This window comes from Aptenodytes forsteri, unplaced genomic scaffold (genome assembly GCF_000699145.1).
Source record: "Aptenodytes forsteri isolate BGI_AS27 unplaced genomic scaffold, ASM69914v1 Scaffold2, whole genome shotgun sequence".
In the NCBI taxonomy this organism is placed as follows: domain Eukaryota; kingdom Metazoa; phylum Chordata; class Aves; order Sphenisciformes; family Spheniscidae; genus Aptenodytes; species Aptenodytes forsteri.
Window position 1 is genome coordinate 5,077,707 of NW_008795695.1, and position 27,358 is coordinate 5,105,064.

Here is a 27,358-nt window from a genome sequence, read left to right on the forward strand (position 1 = left end):
TACAAAATACAGTATGCCTTTGTTTTATGGAAAGAAGAAGCTAGCAGCTATTGTTCATCGACAACAAGGACCCCAAGGTGTGACACAGCTGGAACTAGTGGAAGGTTTACAAGCAAAGTGTACACAGATTCCTCCTAGCAGCCAAATCCTCCTTCTGTGTGTCTGACATACACATGGTGAGGAGTCGCTGATGGTGCTGGTATTTGAGCAATGCACATGTGGGGATCCCTGGTCTGCAAGCTGCTGCAATGCTCCTTCTTGGTGGAAACACAGTATTTGTCATAGAATAATCATCTGCCATCAGGAAATTCCTAGCATGAAAATGTGTTTCCTTTTGTCAAAACCAAAAGGTATTACTTTTTAAAACCAGCAGCAAGCTCTTCATTTTCCAGTAAAACATCTGCGGCCCTTTCTGAAGAATGGACCAAGTCCACAAGGGCTGCAGATATACTTTGGTCGATCACTTTGCTTATGGAGTTTGTCTTTTGATTTTTTAATAGAACCAAGTGATATAAAGTGACATACCAAGTGAAAGATATTTACAAAACAGTATAAAATAAGCTACTGTGGTATCACAGGTACATGTGACGTTTTCTAAGGACATACTGTGTTAGAGGTAGGTGAAAAAGGGGAGATGATTCTGTAACCTTCAAATATCCCAGGATCCTCCATTCACTAGTTTTTCTTCTTTTGCATTATTTTATTTTATATTTTTGCAGACACAGAGGGCTTATAACAACTTTAATGCTTAGTTTTTTGACATATTAAGATCATCCTACTATTATTTAAAACAGTGCACATCTTCATTTGGTCCAAATAGGCAGATTCTGCCCATAATTTGAGACTGTATGTAAGTATATTGAAGCCTTTGCTTCTCTCTGTCTGGGCAGACCTAATACCGGTATGTCAACAATGGCTTAATCAAACCTCTTTTAAAGAAGATCACAACCACAGGTTAACACTTTTTCAACAAGCACTGTTTAAATGCTGACGGTCTCTGAGAGAGAAGACATCCCTTAGCTAATTTTCCATGCCCGTCTTTGCACTGGACAGTCCTGGTGTGCCATCCTGTGTCGCATGTTCGAGAACAAGAAAGCCACGGCCCCGTAACCCAGCGGGGTTGCATGAGCTGGGGAGTTACTTTGCTGCTGCCGCTGCCGCTGCTGGTGACAGAGTTAGTCATTTGCCCTTGCTTCTTTGGCACGAAGAAACTATAGCGGACATCCACTGATTGAGTTGGATCAGTCGCAAGTATCTGCACAATAAGAACCTCTTTCGTGGCAGAGTGTCCCATTGCGTGCAAGAAATCATCTCTGTGACTCCAGCCGCTGTAGTTCATGACAGTCCCGTTGATGTCAATGATTGTTTCTGAAGTGGAGATCATATATTTTCCATTGACAAGGTACTCACCGTTTTTCTTTTTCAGGGCCAGGTAGGCAGTGAACCTGCTCTGGTCCTTAGTCTTGAACTGCCGAACTTTGATGTGGGTTGCCCCTTCCGGGATTTTCACTACGTCTGTGTAGCCCTTGCTGAGTGAAGTTAAAAAAAAAGAGTATTCAGTAGCTAGCGTGAAATAAGGCTCAAGTCTTACTGCAACACCTAATGAAGACACTGGCATGACATATCTTGCTTCGTTATAGTTCAGGCCCTGAATCCCTTTGGCTTGAGGCTCATCTAAGATTAATTTAACCAGGTTCCACTGTTTGTCTATTGTATCGTTCTTCATGTCTTGAAGAAATTTCTACTGCACTTATTTCAAATTGCTGAATCTTTAGCTTTAGTAATGATTTTACGTGAGTCAGATACAAGAGGAACGAAAAATAACAGATAGCTTATATATTTCAGCAAAGGGTGGGAGATATGAAATACGATGCACGCTTTGCCTGCCAAGGAAAAGATAATGAGATATGCATTGGTTACAGCTGTTTCTCGCTGTCTTTGCTATAATGATGATTAAGGAAAGCATAAGCAGAGTAACAGCTGGGTAGAGGTACCTTGGGAACATTTAAAAATAATCTTGATCACTGAGAAAAAATTTGTTTACTTTGAAATTCATAAAGCCGAAGATTAATTGTCAAGTGTCTAATATGAGGTGCGCCCATATGTTTATTTTGTACCATCACAGAGTTCTTTCTGTTACTACTTATGAAGTATCTTAATTCAGATTTAGAAAAAGATATTTAACTCTTCTACTGAAAGTGACAAGCATTCAAAGTGTGCTGGAACTTATCACTATCTCAAGTATGTTATTTATTTTAACTTTACTGATACATAGAAAAAATCTAAAGACTATGCATAGCTATAAGCCACCAGCTGGACTCTGGAGACATGTATTTTCATTTCTAAACCTGTGATAAAACCATTCTGCAAGTACCTCATATCTGAAAAGTTTAGTGCTGAAACTTCTAGAAAAAAAGGAACGAGAAAATACACTAAAAATATAAAAAAGTGAAGTGGGGCATCCTTTGGGATTGTTTAAGGAACAGACTGCTAATTTCTAGAATTTTTGGCTGCACGAGTAGAGACTGCACAGACTACAGATTAAACGCTCGTCCTACTCCCCTGCTATTTCCAGGAGTTACGGGACGACGACTAAAACTCTACTGATTTAGCACCTCCATAAAGCTGAAGGAATATGGTGCGAAAAACAGGCTGGGGGGGACTCTGCTCTACAGCACTGCACAAATATTTTTACATGTTAAAACATGTTATTAAAGTTACAAAGTCATTTGTTCAAAAACTAAAAGCAATGCTGGAGAATTCAAGTCGTCTGCACAAAGAATTGTAACACCCCATGGCACAAAGAAACACGTGCAGCCTTAATTCTCCTCTTTCCTAACTTCTGACAATTTGGCTTTACAGCTTTTAAAAAACGTTCTTAGGAAGCAAGTTTTCCAGAAGATTATGTTTTGACTGCTTTAAAAGAAAAAAGTACAAACAAATGTTGTTACGGCAATTGTCCGCAATGGGAAATACTAGTTTTCCCTTGTACATTTAATAGTTTCCCTGTACATTTAATGTACAGATTGCTATGGTTTGGATTATAATGGACAGCAATGCAGGAGCTGCTATTTTTCAGTGGAGAAAAGATAATTTTACTACAGCCACTGCCCTTTCATATGTAAAAACAGTTTACAGACAATTAAGATTTCACTATTTTAATGAGGGGCTTATTTTAAAGTCAATTACTTGCATAAGGGAATTGTCTCAAACAGTATTTCCAGTAAAAAAATAAATCCTCATCACTCCAAAATTCAATCAAAATCAAGTTAGAACATACTTGTTACTTACAGGTTGACTATTACTTTCTAAATGGGGCAACTTTTTGAATGCATTGAGGTTGAATTAATATTTTACTCTCTGACCAGTCTCATTTAAGTTAAAGGTATGATTTGAGGAGTAAGATGGTAACTTCATAGGAATAATTATAATAGAATCTCTCCGTTTCCAAGCATATCTATGCTACAAATCTGGCCTCACTGAAATTCATGGAGCCCCTTTAACATTTTTGCTGGAGCCTGGATTCCAGCACAAGGATCATTACTGAATCACATGAAGTGTATGTCACACTGTCTTCTTCATTTTGACATCCCAGATATTTCAATATTTAAAAATTGGAAAAGATTTAGTTTATATAAGTACTAATTTAGATGAAAAGTCATTCTTTTTGGCAGAGGTGTTCTGGCATCCTTAGGTGAGTAATCATTGGTTTACCAGGAGGAAGATTCGTTATGTTTATTTTTAGAATAAATTCATTCTCAAAGCCATTTTTGACTGCTATTAATCAGTATGTTGAAATGTATAGAAATAAAAGGTCATTTTAGGAGTCAGAATGCAACTCCTGGTAGCTTTCAAAATGCTATGTAAGAATTGGGAAGATGTAAAACAAAATCAAGTTTATGTACATTTTGAAAGATGGTACACTAATGCAGTCACAGATACCGAGTAGAAATTGTCAACTGAAAGTTTCTAAGAGTAGATCACTACAGCAGTCTTTTGAGACCTTGGAATCTATATAAATGATAATTAAAAATCCTAATTTTTCTATGAACCTTAAGACTTGAAGAGGGAGGGAAACGAGTTCAGACAGAAAGCAGACTGACTTGACATTGGTATCTCAGTACAAAGCTTAGTGCTGCCCTCAATGTGGTCAGGGAAAACCATGGCGGTGGTTCCTTTTATTTTACTTGTATTAAGTTTTGTTACAGTTAAAAGCTGAACTCTGACAGAAAAATGTCTTATGGATAACTGCTATAAATATTTTGACTTAAAAAAAAGCCCATCTGGAGATCGATATTATGCCAAGGGACGTGAAGGGATATAGCAAATGCCATGCTTAAGCCTATGTTTACTTCTGACATCTCATCTAGTCATCTAAGCTCCGCATATACTCAGCAGTGTGAAAAGGTATTTCCAGGGTATAATCCCTCTCAGCTATTAAGGAAGACTTTCACAGCTGTGCTCTAATGCTGTCTGCTTCTCTCCACTAACTACACAAGGAATCCGTGTCACTAAATCAGGTGGGATGTCCTCGTCATTCAAAGTCAGATGAGATGAAACACGTTCGCAGTGTGTAACTTGCTAACACAGCATCATCTGGGAAATGCAGAGTTTCAGAGATACCCAGATTATTCTGACCCCAACAACCTTCTGATTCACTCCTCTCTTCCCTTTCCTTTCTCCTCTAGAAACCACAATCCATCTGACACAGTAAGATTAGCAAGTAGCACAAGATGCTATGCCTTATTCTAGGCAGACTTCCTATTAATGGGGTGCTCACCTGTATCACTGGCACTTTGTGTCAGAAATGAACTGGGTAGAGTGTTTTGCCAGTTGATTAACTGCCCGTTTTGGGGTAATGCTAAGAGGCCGGCTGTAAACATCTGGAAAGTGCAATAAAGCACAGGCAATGTACTTTTTTGCTTAACCTTCTTGTGAAAGTAAATTGCATTTAGAGACAGAAAGAAAGCAAGCACATAGCAGAGTTACTATCTGCACAACGAGATACATTTACTAATACTCAAGATCAATACCTCTTTTTGGTAAAGGTTCCCATGACTTTTGTGCAGCTGGAATTGTCTCCTCCACACACCCCGCATTTGTCATATTGGAGCTTTGAGCCGATGATGCCATCGCAACCAGTGCGGACACATTTTCCCCGGACGCAGACTGAATTACTGTACGGTCGACATTCAGTACCATCAGTTACCTAGGCAATCAAATGACCGTTAGTTAAAACTACCATGGAAAAGATTTGCTTTTGTGAATCTGACTGGCAAAACCCAGTGACTTATTTATGTCACCTACTCAGAACAGAGCGCCCACCCTGACAGACCAGACTGAGTTTCTCTAACATTCCCAGCACAAAAGCAGATGACAGTTAGCAAAGGGCTGAAAAGCAGCGACAGGTAACTCCACCGTAAGACACTAAAATGACCGTGGCTTTAATGATGATCTCACAGCTTATTAATAATAACAATAACAGTACTTGTAGATAGCCTTGCATTTGAGCTATCTACATCTAAATGTTACCTTCATAACATTTAGAGGCAGAAAACTGCAAGTATAAGTGTGGGGGACAAGTCAGTTCGAATTGCATCTGATGTAACAAACTGACCACAAGTCACATCTATACTAACTGGCTAATTATTCTATATTAATTGGCTCCATAAGAGTTACTCTGGACTCCCTTAACATAATTCAGGGTAAAACTTATTCTTTTACTCATACTACTCTTTCTCCTCCAGAAAACCCCAGAATGACAGATGAGGCAAAAACCCCTTTATCCACTACTGAAAACAAACTAGTGCAGAGCGCACTAAGAGGCCCGTATTTTTCATGAATCCACATATTGAGATGTGGAAAAACTTACTTAATGTTGGAAGCTAATTCTGGTCCTAATGTATAACCAGTGGATCAAGCCATTAAATCCAATCACACAGTTAAATCTTTGAATCATATGATTAACTTCTTTTCCCTTGTTGTAGGAAAGATTTCTAAGATACGGGACACTTCTAAACTGGAGCATGAAATCATGATTGGAGATGCCATTACCTTCTGAGAAAACACCACATAATAGCCAGTTCCTTTGGCTCGGCAGGTGAGCTTGCAAACGTCTCCGGGAAGCACTCCAGCATACTTGGGGACCCATTCAACAAATGTCTTGACACCCTTTGCGTCAGACTGATAGCCATTCCTTGCTTCACACTGCTCTTGTCGAAAAGATTTAGCTGTAGAATTATTCACATCATTAGTGACTATTTCAGACGATGCTGCAAATATCATTATGCCCATCTATTATTCCAATTTCTTTTTTACATAATTTTTAAGTTATGTCACTTCACCTCTTTACTTAGAACTGGCCTTCACATCCTTCAACTGTTTTAGCTTGGAAATCTTCCCATGACATAATAAGCATTAAAGGACTAAAGTTTGCGTTACGGTTCATTTTCCAGGACTGAAATTTCTTTTCATTCAAGTGTCCTTTCTGTACGGCGTCAGGGTGGGGATGGGGGAAGAATTATGGTATTGTATTAACGATGAATGTCTTGTCTTGGTAAATACATTCTGGAGAAACTACAATGGACACCTTTGTTGTTTCCTTTCACAGTAGATGTTCAATATTTACTATCTATGAACACAGAGGCTGGAGCACGAAGGCACTTCGGCACAAAGGCACTTACCATTTGCTGGGCATGGTGTGATGTTGCAGGAGCGGTAGATGGCCCTCTTGCCGGTGCAGTACCGGCCGGTGTTTCTTGGAGCTGGGTTATTGCAGTGACGATAAGCAAACTGAACTCCTCCGCCACAGGTACGGGAACACTGCCCCCAAGGTCCCCAGGACCCCCAGTTACCATGGCTTGAAGCCTGAAATAGATGGAACAGTGGGAGGTAAGGACATCATCCAAGTGTGAATAAAGGTGCTACATCTCAAAGACAGTGCTAATGTTTTCCTCAACTGAAGGCAATTCCTTGATCATTTTAATCAGGGATAATGGGTCTTAGGAGCCTCTTTCTCCCAGCAGAGTTAACTTCTGTCTTTTATCTGCACGTTGATGACATCTCATTTGGCACTGTGCATGCAAAGGCAATACTAGGCCTTGCTCTGCACAGCTGCCTTCAGCCTGTTTCATGGAAGACACCCGTGCACCAGAAACGGTGCCCATAGTCTCATTGCTGCTCTCTTATTTTTTGCTATTCCTACCAATAGGGCCCCTTAAAGTAGCTCCAGGGGGTTCGGCTCCCAGAATATGTTCATAAGGATAATCTATAATTAATTAAATGCAATTATTGTGATGTGTAGGTATTGCTCTGAATTACTGGCAAGAGATGGAGTTGTCAGATATAGTTTGCAACTCTGCTAAATTAGCTACCTAGAAGGAGTATTGCAACAGCATGCAGAAGTACATCATTTCATAAAAAAGGGTGTTATAAGGGCTGTAGCTTGATTTGAATGACTCTCATAGTTTGCAAATATCTTCACAAAGCTCTACAAGCCCATACCTCTTTTGTGGGTATAACAGAAGGGGCAGTGCTACTGTCTACCCAGTAAATTTAGAAGTATCTGAACTGTGCAGTTGACAGTTCTCATGAGCCTGGGGACTCTTCAGATGTATAAAGTTGACAGAGGGGACTCTGTCACTGGAGGTACAAACTTTTCTGCTCCAGAAATTATATTCTGGATGAACTTCATCCACCTTTCTCTTCACTAGGGTTAGGGCCCTGGGGCCTTTCAGATGAGGGCTGTAAATTAAATTTACAGATTTAATTTACCTCACCGTCCATTGCCAAGAAGTCAGGAAACTAAGAATAGGTCCTTGACAATCTTTCCATATGTCCTGAGACCTGACTTACTGAATGGGCAAATCCTCTACTCTGAAGAGATGCTCCCAGTTTTCCAGGAATGAAGGCTTTCATACTTCAAGAAGAAAACATGCTTCCTGAAACTCAGCAGCGTTTTTCCTATATCCCTCAACAATAAAACTCCAATTATGTACTAAAAAATAAGGCAGCTTTCAATCTGACTTCCATAAAGTCCCTTTCACTCCCACAAAAATCAGCGCCTTTGAGGCTCGTGCCTTCTAAAATTCCCTAGGGTCACAGCTGGTAACTTACTGAGTAGTATTTCTTCTTGGTTTTGTCAACACATTTTCCCTGGAGGCAGATCCTCCCTTTTCCACATGGTGTTCCCTCCACAGCAGGCAGCTTCTTAGTCAGACAAACCATCTGACCTTGGCGCACAACTGCACACCAGAGGCGAGAGCACACATCCATACCGGGACACACTGTGTATTCGGGTCCAAACGCCAGTTTGCACTGACGAATGGCATCGTAGGTTTGTCCCGGAAGCTCCTCGGGGCCCAGGATCTGCTTTCTCGGTTGGTCCAGCAAACAGTTACCTAAAAGAGCAAACCAACCTATTATTACTCATTTCCTAGTTTTCTCTGCAGTTCTGTAAATCTGTCATTCTAGTTAGGCAGAACGATAATGACAGCGAGCCTCATTCAAAGGATGCTGACGTGAATGGAAAGGCTCTCTGAGGTGTCATCAGGTTTTGGACAAAGCAATACTATTGCAACTGTGTTCTCACCCAGCAGCACACCAGGTGTCGAGCTGCCTATTTCCAACGTGAGGGTGTAAATGAGTTTTACTCAGGTCCCTTTGGCCTTTCATCCTGGTTTCCTTTATTTGAATTTACTCTGAACACATTCCACTCTATTTATCTGTTTGCGATTTAAGGAATGCTCAAGAATCATGGCAAAGTAAGCAAAGTTGTCATTTTAATTTTGAGACAGAATGTCAGAAATGGTAAAGCTTCTAAAGGGATGCCCGAAAAATCACAAAAAACAGACTTGTAGCCAATGAGGCACTTAAAAGAAAAAAAAGAAAAAAACCCCAACAGATCAAAGGAAAAATATAAGCTGCATATCAAAACTAGTGTTGGCGGTAAATCTGGACTAGGCTTTCCTTGTAAGGAATGATACTTGGCTGCTTCTGGAATTAGTTTGAAAAGGGCTATCCATTTTATACGAAAATACATAAATAACAGAAAGAAAAGAAAAAAATAGCATAAACATAAAGAATTGAATATGTGTTTTGAGATACATTGCAGAGGCCAAGATTTGTCTGGCACACTCTAAAAATGAGAATTCACATTTAGGTTCTAGAGGATCTACTGATAGATTTTTTTTTACTATTGAAAAACTTACTTGTTAACATGCAGAATTATTTATTCAGAGTAACCTCTTCTACACTTCATGAAAGGGATATGTGGTCTGGGCAAGCTTCACTTATCCTTAGCCAAAATAACTTACCACAATTTACCTCACTTTGGAACCTACACCAGTGTTCTTCAGTTGGATCACGGGCGAAAAAAGGCTATCTATAAAATCCTCACTATTTACACAAAAATGGAATAGAATTTCAAGCTATGGTAGTGAATTTAAACAAGCCAAATACCCCATCTCTCAATGAGTTGTATTTTCCCTCCAGAACACACACTTACTGCAGCTGTTCTTTTTTTCCTCTGAAGACTAAGGCCAATTAGCCAAATCAGCCAAAAATTCTTTCTGCATCATCACTTACTACCAAAAAACTCTCTGTCTTGTTAAACTTGTTCCATTTGTCCTTTGCTGACCCTGATTTACCCTAGCCTTATCTTTAATCTGGATTATGCTGACTTTTTAAATGAAGACAAGGTGTGCCAATGCTAACGGATGAGCTGAGTGCCACGCGATAAAGATAATTAAAAGTACCCTAGTGTTCAAAGCCTGTTGTAGTGTAAAATACAAAGTCATGGTCAAGAGTGAGGAAGCACAGATCTTTTTTTCTGGGTTTCTGAGAAGGACATCATTGGCAAAAGTTGCTGTCAAAAATACACTCTCTAAAAGCAAAGAACAGCGGAAGTCCTACTTCATATACCTTGTGATGGGGGAGGAAGCGAGTACATACAGTGTTAGGGCGGCGATGGGAAGGCACTAGAATGTCAACGTTTAGCGGTATACACTACTATTATATACATACTGCAGCGTTTATCAAACTCCCAAAGTGCAACCATTATTCAGTATTTTAAAACATCGTAATAACACAATTTTGCCAGGACAGACACTGCTGCCCATCACTGAGATCTACCATGACTGGAAATATAAACTTAGAGAAAAAAGAAAAACAAAGTCACATCCTTGCATATACTTCATTTGTCAATCATTTTAGTTAACATCCATTTGAATATCTTTCACATGTGAATAACAGGTTTCACAAGCTTACATAGCAAATATAACATTTTTTCCCCTTCAGAATACAGGGGAATGAGATCCAAAGTTCTCCTTAACCAATACTGCTCTGAGGAAACACATATAATGTCTATAAAGCTAGGTGTTCCAGCTGATCTCACATGATAAATTCAAAACTGAAGATAGGAAAGGCCCCTAAGGCTTCCCCACGGGGTGGGGGGATCTTTACGTTTATAGATAGTAGCAGTGGTAATCTATGTTTAGACAAGTTGCAACGAAGTGCAGGTGTTTTCACCACCAGCTGGTCCAATCTCCTACTTGTAATGGTCAGAAAAGACAGAGTTAAGAAGTTGGAGAACGGTTTGCCCTGGGCCCCCTGGTTGAGAGGGGCAGAGAGAGCTTCAATTCACTACATTACATTGCAACATACAGAGCATGTATATACTGCTATTCCCATTTTTTCTCCCGAGTACCAAAGAACATCTGTGTGCCCTAGAATAGAGCAACATTGTTGTCTGACGACAGTGTTAATTAAGCCATCTCATTATCTCTCCTCAATGTTATGTGCAATATATCTTGGGAAAAAAAGGCAGAATAAGATCTGTGCAGGAAGCAGATAACCAGGATATAAATTAATTAAAATAGAAATAGTCCTTGTTTCAGTTGCACAGAGCACCGAGCACTCTGACAAACACAATAAATCGCAGGCAATCATACCACAGCCTAGTGGTTGGCATGACAATAAAGGCAATTAGTACCTTAGGAGAGGGTTGGCTAAAAGCAGATGGAAATAAACGTCACTGTCTTCTGGACACTAACTCAGCCTTTTCTTCCTAAATGTCAAACTGCTGTCTGGGGTCATCTCATGAGTGTAAAACAAACGGTGACATCATGACAATGATGTTTATAGCTCTCAGAGTGGGCCTCAGGAGACAGGGAATCAGCACCTTGATCCTCCCCAGACCTCCTGGTTGACCTTGGACAAGACATTTATATTTGGATTTATTTAGCTGACTTTAACTGTATGTAATGCTGGTATCTGCAATTCAGTCAGCTGTCACATGTTTCACTGCTCACGCAAATGAGTTTATGGTGTAATTCAGCACCACTAATGCAACTCATGAGATCAGTCAAATCATTGATGCCATTGATTAGACCCCTCTGCACTACAATGGGAACTTAAATACCCAGTTTAGGAATAGCTACCTACATAGTAAATACCCACATTTTATAAGATGAGTCCGCTCCCCAACATTGCTTTCCAAATTTAGAAAATAGGAACACCAGTACTTGATAAAGTGATGTTAAGGAATTAGAGTCAAGACTGTGATGTTTGCTGTTACAGCAGTATGGGGTGAACATCTAAATCTATACGGGAAACTTACTTGAAAGCTTTGATAAGACATTTACTGTTCTTTTGTAGTAGAATACTGCTCACAGATCCAAACTTCGGGACTTCATTCACATTTCATTATGCTTAGCCATAAGGAGCAGCAGATGAAGCAGTTTATTTCCCCACACCAATGCTGCCATGCCCCGTTTGTCACAAAGTGTCACAATTCATAAGCTCATGCCCGCTCAGACCAAAAGCCTGGTGCAAACTGCTTATGCTGCCTATTAGAGAATGGAAGAGTCTCCTCTTGTTCAGTGTTTCCCACATAAGCTTCCTGTGACTATGCAAAATCTGGTCACAAACATCCTAAAAGACAGCCTGGCATATGAATATTTGTATTCTTTCGTTGCAACTGCTATTTTGTGCCTTCCTCGTCTACATTATGCCTGCAGCACTGCTCAAAATTACACCTGAATGGTTAAGTTTTTTTTTCTCTGCCTAGCAGCACTCGAGAGAGATAGGATTTTCTTCTTTCTATGGGAAGATTGCAGGGGAGCACCTTCTTGAAAACAAAAAGGGAGGGAAAACACTGCAACTACACGACAGTACATCTGCCCCAGCTAAGGAAAGAAATGAGCAACCCGAAAAGCAGACACATGCTTATTCTGAACGAAACACGGAAATATGGCACGTTTGCACTGTTTTATTATCAGCCCAAAGCAGTCTGAAAGGCAGTGTCATGCTCTACTAGGATCCTGTGGTTTCTGGTACACTCAGCGTACATTACAAATGTATTCATTCACTGTCTGGAAGAAGAAAACAAAACCAGAAGTTCCCTTCCTCAAATAACGCGTGTCCTTTCAGCACAATAATTTGAAGAAACTGCAACTGAAATCATTGACTTCATTTTTACTTCATAGATAGTATTTGTGTTCTGTTAAGACAAATCTTTGATTTAAGATAAGTAACTGAAAAATTATAAACTTCAACAGAAAAGGGAGACTGTTACATAGAAAAGGTCTCTGAAGGCCTGATCTATCAAGAAAAGAGATTCCCTAAACATTGTATATTTGAAATCACACCAATAGCATCAGTAATAAAATTAATTTCCAGAGGACTATGGAAATCTATGGCGAGAGGTTCAAATTTTCTGTGAATTATTTCATCACATTGATAACTTTGGGACTACATGCCTGAATGATAACTACTCATGAGTATTAGAAAGGGCAATGTACCCTAACCTATCCGTTAACAGACTGACAGATCCTAAGCCCTTTACATGCAGCAAAGAATACATGACTTTGTGAAAACCGTCAGCAGTTGAGGACTGCTAAGCTTTGTGTACAGGAAAACAGCCCTCAGGCTGAACAAGGAGACCATAATGCAGCTCTGAAGGACCTGAAGCTCCTACCTACTTTTACTGAAAAAAACTGGCAGACTTATATTCTTAGACCTGTAGGACTGATTGTTACAGCCCCTTCTTACTTCCACATTGAGACTGGACCTCAGAGATAAGGGTCCAAATTTCAAGCATCCCCCCAGGTACAAACAAGCCAAAGGTGAGGTGGGTGGGAGAAATGCTCTCCGGTGGGAGAAATGCTCTCTTTGCTTTCTTTATTGTTGGAGAGAGCAGCTAGCTGGATGCATAGTACAGGAAAGAAGTCAGGTCACAAAAAAAGGGAAAAAATGAGAACAACCTTTCTACTCGCCTGCAGCAGGAGAGGAACAGAAGAAGAAATGTAGTTCAGAGTTCCTTGTGCTCTCTAAGAAGTCACTCATGGATGGCAAGGGAGGTCCCTTTTTTTTTACCCCAGTGAACGGTACTGTACCTCAGTAACTAAACTCAAAAAGGAAAGTTCTCTTCATATGTGGAAACTAACTTGGTAATACTAAGTCAATGCCAGAGCAATATGGACCATAAAACAGGACAGTACAGATTAATGGATCTAATAAGACAGAGAGAAAAAATGAAGTCATTCTCCAATAGAGGAAAACAGGAGAAAATATTTCAGAGAGCACGGAAATTAGCCGACAAAATATTTAAAAGCAAAAAAACCTTTACATTCAGCAGACATACCATACTTTTTATCCATAAGCATTTTGGTTACCATAACAACTTGATCCATTCACTCAATTATGTCATTTTTATCTCAGCATTTTGGAATTTGAATGGTTTGTTTAAGAACTGCAGTTGCTTTGGGAGCACAATGAAGACTTTAAAATGCATTAAAGAGTGAAGACTATGCTTTTTTATTACTACTTTTGGAAAATGAAACTTTTGCACTTATTCTCCAAAGGGTAAATGACATATTTAATAAATATTAGTTACATGACTTGGAATGTAAGCTCCTGGGGCAGAAGTAATCTTTCATCATATACAGCACAGAGGAGTCTTAATTCTTGCTTCCAGCCCCTCTACATAAACATAATAAATACAATGGCATTATAAATGTAATAAATATAATGGCATTATAAACATAATAAATGTCATTAATGGTAATGAGAACACATACACTCTGCTCATACCTGTAGTCTAACGCTAAGTAGACCATATCACCCATTTTAATTTCTGTGAGGAAAAAGCCTTTTCCTTGTGTCCTCTGTTTAAAGTACTCTCTGAGCTCGTAGCTGTGGCATTTGGGAAGACAAGACTAATTTCATGCTTTTAAAAAACCCTCCATGCTCCAGACCAAATTATTGCCAACACACACTCCATCAACTCTTTCTTCTCTTTTGCATTTGAACCATGCAGAGGGAGGGTGAGACTCTGCCTGGCTTTTAGACCTTTGCCTTGTTTTGCAAGCACTTCCAAGATAGTCCTGAAGATGAGCAAGGAATGAACAAGCTGGTATAAAATGTTCTTATCGAAAAAACAGATCACAGTAAAAACTAACATGTAGCTGACACAAGGTGTGGTAATACATACCATGACCATCATCGAAAAACTCTGTTATAGTTGCTGAAGTGCATTTGGACCAGGGTTTCGAAGCATCGATGCTAGTCAGAATGGAGGACATCAGGCGCTTATCTTCCATGGAGCCAAAGTTCTCCTCACAAAATTTGGAGTCATCATGGGAAAGCCCAAGCAAGTGCCCTACAGAAATGAAACAAATAATTAAAATGATATGACTATCCATAACAGAGTTTACCAGCTGGAGCTCACAGTCAAGGTAAAATGAATTCTATAATTCATTCTCCAAGTTTGAACAGCAGCCCAAAGCAGGCCACTTGAAATGTGCTATCTCTGCCTGAAGACAAACAAGCTGTGACAGTTTACACCATTACATATAGCAAGGAAGTAATGCCATCAGCTGACAGGTCGTCGAACTGTACTAACTGAAACCTGATGAAGACTAAAGTGAACTGTACTCATTTATATTAGTCAACAATTTAGCTCCTACTGTTTTTCCAAATCAGAAATCATCCAAAGATGATTTCTTCAGCAAGAAAGACTAATACTTCACTCTGTTCTGCAACTGTCTAGAATGGTGCTACAATAACTTTCTAAATGGACAAAAATGCTAGTACTTATGGAGCAATTAAACAAACTGTAGGTAAATTCTTAAAGTGCACTCCTCGCTGAAGTGCGAATACCTTCTACAATGCATCAAACAATCTGAATGACGTTTTCAAATAGTCTCTTCCATGTAAAGAGTCTTGTTTTGTGGGAGGGTGCTTTTTAGTATTGTTTTAGTTAGGGTTTTAGTTTTGCTGGTTTTTATTTTTAAATGTATATGGTATTGCATATTTATACTCCAGAACACAAAATAATGTGCACACAAAGCAGCACATGATGGAACTCGCAAAAATCCTTAATGTCCAGGGGAGTTCAGTCCAGTCCTAGGTGAGTTCTTACAAGTGCAACAGCAACCTTTTCTGTACATCAGTGATCCCCATCTTCCCTAGTCTCTGGGCAACAATAATAGATTGCAGGCAACACACTTTGTTCCCTCTGTAAACATCAGGTTTAACTTTAATTTCCATGCCCCACTGGATTACTTCACAGCCAACATACTATCCAAGAGGTAGAAGACTGAATGGGAACAAAGCTGCAAGGAGCTCAAGCATGAACTTAACATTCACAGTCTTCAACCTAGGCCAGGAGATGATTAATCAGACATCCAGGGCTAGACCAAGAGTGCTTCAATGATATGGACAAAGACCACCCATCAAAGCCACTGCAGAGACATAAACCTGATGCCCTCAAATAGCAGCTGAAGAGGCAGACTGTATTATTCTGCAATAACGAAAAGCCTTCTACATACCATCGGCTTCACGTTTTGGTATAACTGCTGTAGACTAGCTGTTAGGTGACACAAGTAGGAACACTGATGGCAGGGTATCATATTCTGATATCCATAGTAATGGGCATGACAATAGCAATAACAATAATAATACCTACAACAGAGGCTGGAAAAGAAGAAAATCAGCAAATTTTACCTATTTGCCTTATATAAACTTGCTGTTGAGTTGTTTTCATCTGCTTTGGGGGCAAAGCCAAGAGGAAAGACATGGAGGCAGCACTCACTGCCGATCTGTATCTGAGATTAGGAAAGTAGCTACCTGACCAGAAGTCTGTGTTAAGGCTGCAGGAGATCAGAAATCAGGGTTTCTGTCCTGTGAGAGAAGCCAAGGTATCATCTGGCAGCCTTACTCACATGCTGGGTTCCTGAACTAAGGATGGAGCTTCAGGAAAAGTGACAAGAGGACCTTGATCTATGACTTCTAGTTGTACCAGTGGTGACTGAGAACAGCCCGTCTGTCTTCTGCAGCTACTGAACTCCCACTGGAGGGGAGGTGGGAAAGAGAATGAAGAGGGCATTTCTCTTTTTTTCTCTCTTCCCCTGATGTGCACGCATTTACCAACATCATTCAGATATAGCTACTGTTTGAATAAAAGGCCCTGTAGTATTACAAATGCTAGTAGGAATTTATTCAAGGAACCTGGGCTAACACTGATGAGAGTTAATACTCCTTTCCCTGTTACTACTGTTGCTAATTGCTATTGCAATGCTGTATCACAAGTACGCTGCTGCAAAAACATAATGAATCAAACTTTCATACTGAAGGCATGTCTAATTACTGGTGTGTTTTATGTGCAAGATTTGGGCTTATTTTTTTCTGATAGGTAAAACCACTTTCCTTTGGCAATACTTATTATATATGGGCCAGATAATGCTATTTTTATTTTGCGCTGAGACACAACTGAGTGTCAGTAGGTATGTGTCAAGTTTCAATCTGATACAGCACAATATAAGCACTTGTTCTGAAGATATGACATCATCTTTGTTTTATTTCAGCCAAATGCTGGTGTTGAGCAAAACAATTCACTAGTAACATTATGATTTCAAGCAGACACATTTCTCTAAGAGTAACCAAATAGTCAGTACATCCCTTCTAACCTATAGAGCAAATTCTGTGGAGGTGTCACAGGCTAAGAGTTTAATGACTCAGCAGCTACTGTGCCAATGAGGACTACCTCTGACTGTGCCAAAGTCTAGACACTGACAACAAGCATCTTCAGGAAATGCAAGGATGGTGTTATTTTTGGCTGCCGTTCTAGACAATGTTATCGCTACGCTTGTGTTCGTGCTAATGCACTGAATGGCACCAGGTCACCCCTCCTGCCTGAGAACTAGGAGCAGAGCTGACAGGTTAATGAACGTCAACACATGCCTAGTAGTAATGTAACTAGAACCATTTTCTGATGACATTAAATAACTCCTTGTAGCACATTTCACCAGTGTTCTGCTAACTTAAGCAAACATTTACTAGAGGGGGCTTTAGCCCCATCCCCTAGCTTTTGTTGACGTACCCTCAATATGCGGCGCAGTTCCCCATTTAAATCTGGACCGCACACACGCTGCTTTGCAGAGCTGTTCAGGAGTTTCAGCCAGTTTCTTGTACTTTACTTGAATCTGTGCACTTGAATATGTATATATTACCAACCAATTATACAGAAATATTTGTAAAAAATTAGCCCAGCAAGCACGAAAACACCGTGCTGGTTGACCCAAGTCTCACTATAGCAACGTTCTCTGAGACAACTTGTATGCTTAAAGATTGCAGGAACGATGCTTTTGTATTTAATGTCCCAAGACTGCTCACAGTTGCTAACGCTGCAAGAAATGACTTCACTGCAGCATGCTTGTGAAATAAGGTAATGAGGTTCTGTCAGTGGAAAAGGAGTTTTCATTTCTAAGGTACTAAATAGCTCTGGGTGAATAACAAAAGCTGGAGGATTGTTCAAAAAGTTCGGCTAAATAACATCAGATGGCACACAATGCATGTTCAGTGTAGGATATGAATAATACTTGGGTGCAAACTAGCAATTTGAGAACTTAATTTTTCGGAGTGCTCAACATTGTATAGCACCATTCAGAACTACCAAAAACCCTGTGATGTGACGGATTCAGTCTTAATTCAAGTTTCTTAACCTTAACACCCTCTGATACCGCTCTGCAATGCTCCACCTGCTTAAGATACAACTTTGGTCTCTATACGAATCCCTTTCTTGCATAACCATACTTCACCTTTTGTAACTTTGTTCATCTTACGTAATAGACATCCCACATGAGCACATAATAAATGACAATACAGTACAGATACGCACAGGCCCTGTTAACGCTGATGCTTCTGAGTGTGCAACTTGGACACCTCTGAGTTTCTCTGCTACCTATGACATTCTTTTAACACAGTTTTTGTGTGTTGAGTTCCTCCTTGCACCAACTTCATCAGTCCTGGCTTCAGAAAGACCTCTTTGTCTTTCCTACGTGCGTTTTTCAGCCCGGCTCCTCCTGCAGTGCGATTTGTAAGCAGCCTCAGCTTAGACTACTTACTGTCAGAGCAATGCAGTCACACCACATTAAACTATGGAAATCCTACAGCTGAGCAATGTGAATGCTCCTGGAGCGGGGCGTATATTGTGCTTTAGCTTGCTCCTGGCTTCCCTGCCTAAAGATGGTATAGTTTCCTTCCCTCTCCACTCTGAGAGACGCACTGACTCTGCGGAGAATGTAACTGCTGAGCTGTGGATTGAAGTTGTTCTTCTTCTTTTCTTTTTTCCTCCTCCATATATACAAAAAAAGAATATCCTTCAGATATGAGAAAGCTCGCAGCCAAATCTCAAGCTCTTAACTTTGAACAGAGAGATTGCAAATTTTTCCATAAAATGATTGCAAATTAGTCTCCCTCTCAGAAATGGCGGGACAGTCTCTATGGAGAAGTTCAGAGTAAATAAATAAAATGAAATGCTTCTCAGGCGACTATTCAGCACAGAACATTTCATCCCAAATACTTTGGCAAAAGCACAGGAAACTGAAACAGGGTCATCTTCTAGAAAGTGTCAAGCTACTGGCTTCACCTTTAATTAAGAGTGCAGCATAACTTCTATACTTTACAATGATAAATGGGGTAAACTGAAGACACACCTCATTAACAGTTTCTACTTTGTCATATTAAATCAGGCCATTGTTCTAATGCATGACGAGGACTGAGTCACTTACTTGGCAAACTTCAGCTTCTCGAGGAGAAGCTTCCCAAACTATTTGTGAATCTCTCGTTATTTTTAAATTTTTCAAAAATAATTTTAAAAAATCATGACAGGGAAAGAAGTAGTAAGTAGCGAATAATTTCCAAAATATGTAATTCTGATTGTCAGTATTTGAGCTTCTAAATTAACCACCAGTGACATCAGTGAGGGTAATATCTGTTCATGGCATTAAATATATGGATTCTATCTGTCCATACTGATGTGCCAGTTAACTTCATACGTATGCTTACAAACACTCTGAATGCAACTTTCAAAGAATTTTATGGGAAAAAAACTAATAATAATCACAACAAAAAAAATCTCTCTCCATCCTAGTTCTGGCTATTAACCACCAGTGACATCAGTGAGGGTAATATCTGTTCATGGCATTAAATATATGGATTCTATCTGTCCATACTGATGTGCCAGTTAACTTCATACGTATGCTTACAAACACTCTGAATGCAACTTTCAAAGAATTTTATGGGACCAAAATTCCTAATACTTATCACAACCTAAATCTCTCTCCATCCTAGTTCTGGCTTTTAAGGCATTCTGACCAGGCTTAAAACAGATCAAAATATATGACAAACTTCCAATGACTCTTAAAACTGGTTTTGCCTTTCATTAAAAATAATCAAAACTCAAAATCTCACAGTGATCTGTAATCTCTAAATACTGTCTAGCTAATGTATGCTCTTTTTAGCACAGAGGTGGGAACAACAAAGTACTCCTACACCTGCACTCTTCATCCTTTTGCATCCAAGAACTAAAGAAGGGACACTTCCCTTGCTATTTGAAAAGTCACCGCCCCACCACCCCTCGCATGCATGAACATGCTGGTATTACCAGATATTGCTCAGGACGTTAGAGTGGCTTCTGGCATTTACCAGTGAGGTGCTTCCTTTCATAAGAACCAATGTGAAAAAGTGACAGGTGATCCTTCAAGTGATCCTGTACGTAAGCATAATTCCAGCAAAAACTTTGGGCAAAAGCAAAGACTTAACGAACACAAATCTTATAATGAAGGCTTTTAAAAACTATGCCAATTTTAGCACCACAACATTTTGTACTACTATGAACTTCAAACCAGGCTATTGAAAAAAGAAAAAAACAAAGGCTCCCAGCAGCTGTGTAAAATGATGACTGATTGAGAATGGGTTAGTAGATCATCTGATGTTTTCTACTTAATGAAGCATCTTACTGGTGTTGACAGTTCCCACTGAGTGAAAATGACATAATGTAATTTTACCAGCAGGATGGTGTTTAGTTAAGTTATGCTGTAGGAATGCACAAAATGGTAAAAGAAACAGATGGTGAGGAGGCAGGGTTTACCCTCGTGCAAGTGAAGAGGAGCTAGCCTTCCTGTAAATTGGTTCCTTCCCAAACGGCAAAAAGACCAACCAGCTAAATGGACTGACAGCCTTTCTACACAGCCTTCCTTCTCCCCTTGAGGTGAGAGAAGGTGTGACTACATCAGTAAACTGTTGAAAGCAGCATGAAAGCAACCTGCAGACTTTGAACCCTAACGAGTGTTGGAACATCATCTGCAGGGGGCTCTTGACACAGCTCAGTCTGTTTAGATCCTGAAGCAAGAAATGAAGGAGTCAACAGCAGTCATCAGCCCCTGGATCCCGGTTCACCTGCACTGTCTGCATTCCTGATAGTGGACCTTGCACTGCACAAGCTTCCCTACCCAAACAACTACTGAAGGCCAACACCCTTTACAGCCCAACAGGAAATAATATCCCCAATGGGTTCAGAAAGAATTCCTACACCTTGTAGGAATGGGGTGTATGTTCCTAATATAAGGTGGGAATACTCCAAAGCAATTATGACAAGTCAGCTAAAACTTACATCCTCTCTAAATATCAGGACACAAAGAGCTCTGCAGGTAAATCAGGAGCGCATCAGAGCTATGTTGGGTGTGTGGTGAAGCACATTGCACTGCAGCTATTTTCTTCTGAGGAGTGCTGGGAAGCAAAACAGAAGTTTGGATATTTCTGAATTTTCTTAAAATATGTTGCCAGACTATCTGTAGAGGTTCTCTGAGCGAACAGCGTGCAAAAATTACTCTAATCTCATTTATTTTCCACTGGTATCTCAAGCATAGGAATAAAGAAAACAAAAAGTGTCCCCAGTGTACACCAAGTAAAACCCAGCTTTTGCTAAAACACATATCATGGTGGCTCTTCTGGAAAAAAACCCAATAACCTTGTTTATGGACATACACAGATCTCTAGTGCTTGAACTGAACAGCATGTCAAAGTACGGCTCTTGCACTGAATTTGACCACAGGACACATGCAAAGTGACACAGCATGCTAAAAAATGCTACAGGCATTGTAATTTGTTTTCTTAGAAACGCTCAGTTCTGATGAAGCATGTGTTTTTCAGTGAGGTCATGCCTTTCACCTAATTTTCAGTGGGGATGACAGGGGTACAAAAGAAGGTCAAGTGATTTGCCCAAGGTTACACAGTGAGTCACTGGCTCTCACGGGATCAGGATTCAGGAACCTCCTGGCTCAACATTCCTTGGTCTAACCACCAGCCATACCTTCTGCACGAGCCTCTCACTCTCTCCTTTGCTAAACAAAGATTGCATGCGGTGACTCTTTTAAAATAAAACCACTTCTTTCTGCATGTACTGTTTTTCTAACTTGTGCGAGTACTTGACTCCTCGTTAAGAACTGCATACTGATATCACTCAGAAATCCTCTTGAAGTCATGGCAATGTTGCATAAAAAATGATGGACCTAAGCAATAATGATTAATAAAGTTGTTTTTTATAAAACAGAAGTGTTTTGAATTACACAAGCTTACAAAAAACTTGCATAGAATATAAAACTGGCTATTCCTCTTTCTTCATACTTGAACTTTCCTTCCAATTTTCTTTTCTTTGACTGCTATCCATCACTTATGAAAGAAAAAAGAAAAAAAAAAAATCACCCTCTCTTCTAAATCTCTAGCCCAGAGGCAGTTTTTGATATTTCTGGCTTAAAAGAGTTCTTCAGACTGAATGAAACAATAGTCTGAAGTGCAGCTTCTTTTCAGGAGAAGACATAAAAAAAAGGCACAATCAGACATTCATGCACCAGTCCTGCAGAGTTCACACAAAACAAACTTCTACTGAAACGGCTTGTTATAACAGACTTCCGTGGGAGATCACAGATGCATCACCCCCATCAGACAGAAAATTTGCAGGCAAGATTCTGTCCAGGCAATGTGGACTGGGCAATCCGAAACCACCGTGTCCACATAGACTCAAATAATCATTAAAAAGATCTGGTCTTGGAGGTCCACTCTACATCTGCTATACTAATTAATGGGGCATGTAGAAGATAAATATTAATTTTAATGACAAAGTGGGAGATGGTGACACCCATTTCACATCTGTCCAACTCAGAGTAACTCGCAAAGAATGTAGCTTACCATGGTAGCTCATGGTAAGTGAATGTCTGGGAGAGTAGATAGTGGAAGAATGTAAAAATTGCATTGCCAACTGCCTGTTTATTGGGTAATTCTGCCTTCCTCTCTGTACCAGAAGTACTTTCCGCACAAAACCTACATGATCATATCGGTAGTATTTACCTGCCAAGGAGGAAAGTAATCCCTACTTTCCCCTGCAATCTGGAAAGCTGGGGCTTCAGGCACACACAGCTGAAGTGGACTTTTTTTAGAATCATAGAATCATTTAGGTTGGAAAAGACCCTTAAGATCATTGAGTCCAACCTAACACTGCCAAGTCCACCACTAAGCCATGTCCTTGAAATATTTTTTGACAATGATTGTTCTGAAACACTAGGCAAAAGACAGTTTCATTCTCAATTCTCTTATGGTTGCAGAGATACTGATATTTCACTCTATATATTTGGCTTTAAGTTATGATGTTTCAGGATCCGTAGCAGCTTTTCAAAGCATAGCACTTGTTTAATGTAATTCTTCATGAGGTTACATGTACACAAAGATCAGCACAACTCCAGAAAACCTCTGAAAACTTGGGCAATGTTAGTGCTCTGAGTCACTTCCTGAAGCCTCTGGTTGAGAACTTGGCCCTCCATCTCCTCACTGCTCTGTCAGAATCGCTTCACAGACATTAAGAAGGCAAAGATCCCCAGTCTACTCAGACTTAAAAGTACGTGGTAGATAAAGAAAAGCTCAAGCATATTCAGAACCTGAGGATTCAATTTTTCTACATCATATAAATTTCCCCCTTCTGTCTCTCCACTTTTCCATACAAACTGTCTCAGCTTCACTAAAAAAGGTTTGTTTTAAGCACCATGTGTGCTGCAGGTGGAACAATTATATATTACATATAAGTTAACCAAAAAATTGTTGGGCAAGCCAAGAATTTTTACCCAAAATTTTAACCAGCAACCTTTTGTACAACTGATACTAGTTTTTCGAAGCATCAGTTAAATTTTCTGCCCCACTCTTCACCTCTTGTGAAGGCTTAACTTTGACTGCCCATCTTTTCTCTTAACCAAAGAGGATATGTCCATGAGCGCTTAATTCAAGAGCTTTTATAAGCAGAAGTTTAGATAGAACTTTGAAAAATGTTCAAAGAGAAGGAATCAAGCGATTTTCCTGATGTATGTCATCAGAGAAGACTTGGATGAGTGTACTCTCTCTCTCTTTTTTGTTGTTTTAAGAAAGCAAATCTGCCTAATTATGATTACCTGGATATTTGCCTAAACTTCATCTGTCATGAAGGAAATATAATACAAAAGTTAGACAACCTTCACCATTTTTCATGTGCCTATGAGATTCTGTGCCCCTGGCAATGTATCCCCCTTGAAATGAAAGGCTACAAAAGATTTGTACCTGTCAGGTCTGAAGCTTGTCTTTATCTGCTTTACCTTGACAGCCTTGAAATCAAAGGGCTACATGTTCAGCAGTGGAAAAGAAGAAATGACTGTATTTAGTTACTTCTGAGTGTATATAAAATGAGCACGTGGTAAAATATGGAATGAGAGTATTTTTTTACTCTTCTATGGACATTAAAAGCAAGACTACCATTTAAATATCATACACATTGTTCTTGGTTTCAGTTTTTTCTGAAGAACGGTCAGAATCATACAGTTTGCTATAAAGGTTACTAGGTTAGACATGGTAGACATGGTTCTCTTTCTACAGAAGCTTACAACTCACATACAGGCTCAGGCTCTGAATACTTTCAATCCACTCAGAATTCAGCAAAATGGTATTTTGATGTATTCCAGTGAACCACCTGAGTAGGGACCCCAGGAGTGATACCTCACCTCTAAAATGGCTTCTTTACATAAAACTATGCTCTCTAATAAAGCACTACACTTTGCTGACCACGCTCGTGATATTTCTGTCCTCAGTGGTGGCAGATGCCACAGAATGACGGCATGCTGAAAAAGATTTGGTATTAAACACGTTATTTTCTAGTTTTAGTTTCTGTACAGTTCCTTCATTTTAGGTGTTACACAGTATAGCTGTGGAGGAAGTTGTGATAACTTCACATAACCATAGAAAATGAGGCTGAGGGGAGATCCTGAAAAGCCATCTTGTGCATCCCTCCACCCTAGGGTAGGATCAGCATCCCCTAAGCCACAGCTGTTTTAGCCAGGCGGCTCCTGTGAACCTCCAGTAAGGGAGATTTCACAGCCTCCCCAAGCAATTCATTCCTGCCCTTAACTGTCCTTCTGGTTAGATGATTTTGGCTAATGCTTAAAGTAAATCTCCCTTGCTGCAATTTAAGACCATTACCCCTTGTGCTGTCCCAGGTGGACACGGAGAATGATTTATTACGTAAATTTTCGCAACGATTTTTTTTAATATATTTGAAGACTGCTTTTATGCCCTCCTTTGGCCTTCCCTTCTCTAAAGTCACATGTAAAAGATAAAAGAAAACTAATGAACAGAGGTTTAATTAGTTCCATGTAGCAATTTTAAAGCTATATTCTAAAAATAAAATACTTGGAAAGAACATCAGTAAACCATATTACTCAGGAGGATAGAAGGAGTAATAGCATGCCAGCGTGGTTGCATAACAGAGAAATAGAAACTTTGCAAAAGGTCAAATGAACATTACCACTGAGCAAAAAGGCAGTGCTCTCTCTGTATCTCCTCTTAAAAAAAAAAAAAAGAAAATAGAAAAGTTCTTCAAGATTGATGGAAAGAATAAAGATACATATAATTTAAGTTACTAGACCCATGTAACTCTCATTGAACTAAACTGGAGCTTTGCCTGCTTAAAGACTGCAGGAAGGATGCTTCAGTATTTAAGGACTAGATCGAAACTCAAGGGAGAAGTTTAATCCTTGGCTTTCCTTGAGACTTCCTTTGTGATTTCGGGAAATTACCTACTGATAAAATGAGCAGTAGCTCCACTTATTTTCTCTTGAACTCTTCTCATTTTGTTTTTGTAGATGATGATAAACCCTTTAGGATGGTGGGCTGTCTGTACCGAAGCATGCGGGACTCCAGCATAGGAAAAGCCAAAGTCAGCAGAAACTTCTGACCATGACTGCATCACAAAATGCAACACCAGTCTACTAAACAAGGAATTGTCATCTATTGGATATATCCCATCGCAAGAGATGTTAAACGTAACTTCAAATTGATTGACTGTGTCTGTTGGTGATGTTGGATGATGCTTATCTTCAGGGGATGCACAGGTTGGCTTATAATTCAACACTGTAAAAGCAACAAATCTCCAACCCAAAAGTCCAGAGTATTAGAGTCAGAATCTAGTTATTCTTGTTTCCTGATGGCTATTTTAATAAGGGATATATGGAGAAGCAATATGCAAGTGCTGACCTATGAAAAACATTAAATAAATTTTGAGATTATGAGCAATCATAGGTTCTTTAATGCTTTTCTCCAGATGTCTCTGCGAAGCAGGGAAGTGCATGAAATAAGGAAACATCATTTTTTTACAGACAATAGGCTGATGATAACAAAGACTTGGAGAATGTCTACATACTGTGCCTAAGCTAGCTCAGATATCCCTGCAAAGCTATGGAGGCATAGCTGAAGGAGTTGCTTAAAGTCAAAAAAGACATCCATATGCCACAACATGGAGCTGAATTGATGATTTCAGGCAAGAATCCAGAAGACTGTTTTTGTGACAGCAAAGCTACTGCTGTCCAGACTGATAGCAGCATGTCCCCTTGCTAGAAAATAACGGTATATGGATTTACCATTAGTGGCTGGGTGTCTTGACAGGCTATGATTTAAAAATAACATTTATGCTATTAGCACCTCTTCCCTTTATTCTGAGGACAAACTGGATTATCACGTTCAAAGTCACAAGGTTTCCTCCTGTTCTTTGTTGCATTATCCTTATTTTCTGCATTTGACATTGGAGATAAATTATTCCTGATTTTCCTACATACAAGTAGGACAAGATTCAGGTCCTACCTTGTCAATCTTTATGTATGGATCTCCACCTCTTATTGTCAGCTAATCAGTTGTACTAAGAATTTGGTTGCATCTCTTTCTTTCTGTGCTCTTGTTTACAGCCCTTTGGAGATTTTGCCTGTTATTGCTGCTCATTCATACTCTCCCCCTTAAAAACCACTGGTCAAAATCCATCTATTTTATCTGAAAGAAATAAAATAAACATCTAACACATAATGTAGTAGAAACCCTGGCAACAGAAGCAGCAGGCTTTATTCTGTAGCAGGCTGCTTTTTGGCTTCCTAAGCATGAATCCAACCTGAGCCCCTGGGCTGTGCATCGTCCTGTTTGGTCGAGCTGCCGTTCCATTTACTTTGGTTGCCTTCCAGAGAAAGAATCTGCTCCTCAAAAATGCTTTTGGAACCTTCAGAGAGGAAACAAGAGCATTCAGATCCCCTTGGAAGTCAAAGTGAGGACACACAGCCATTCTCCAGCTCAAGTCCGTGTTAATGATGCTGCATCTGCTGCACATGCACACGCAGCAGGGTTATTTAAAAAACTGCAGACGGTGACTCTGATTCACTTAGCGGCTCACCTTGCTCTTCCTACTGACAGAAAGGAGCATCTTAGGCTTAGAGCCCTTAGCATCCCCTCTGTCTTGCAGGGCATCTCCTATGCTGCCAGGTAAATGCCAGCAAGTAACTAAGCTGCTGAAAAATTAAAGCTACACCCTACCCACAGGACAGGGGGAACTTTAAGACTTCTGAATTGTAGGAAGAAATCTGGTCTCCAAATAAAATAAAGCAAGGTTTTCCCCAAAGTGCTTAACTAAAGGGTATCCATGCCACACTTTTATTTTTCATCCTTTTTTGACCTTTAATTTAATGTAAGT

General features: G+C 39.7%; 1 protein-coding gene across 1 annotated transcript in view; it reads right to left on the reverse strand.

Annotated features, from left to right (window-relative positions):
* Positions 1-439: 439 nt before the first annotated feature.
* Positions 440-27,358, reverse strand: part of ADAMTS5 (ADAM metallopeptidase with thrombospondin type 1 motif 5) — a 40,847-nt gene continuing 13,928 nt past the window's right edge. The window contains exons 3-8 of the mRNA XM_019473050.1: positions 14,492-14,659; positions 8,116-8,399; positions 6,684-6,867; positions 6,055-6,230; positions 5,034-5,209; positions 440-1,529 (exon numbers count right to left, since the gene is read on the reverse strand). Coding sequence (XP_019328595.1) covers positions 956-1,529; positions 5,034-5,209; positions 6,055-6,230; positions 6,684-6,867; positions 8,116-8,399; positions 14,492-14,659 — 1,562 coding nt within the window. The 3' untranslated portion in view covers positions 440-955. The remainder of the gene's footprint in view (positions 1,530-5,033; positions 5,210-6,054; positions 6,231-6,683; positions 6,868-8,115; positions 8,400-14,491; positions 14,660-27,358) is intronic.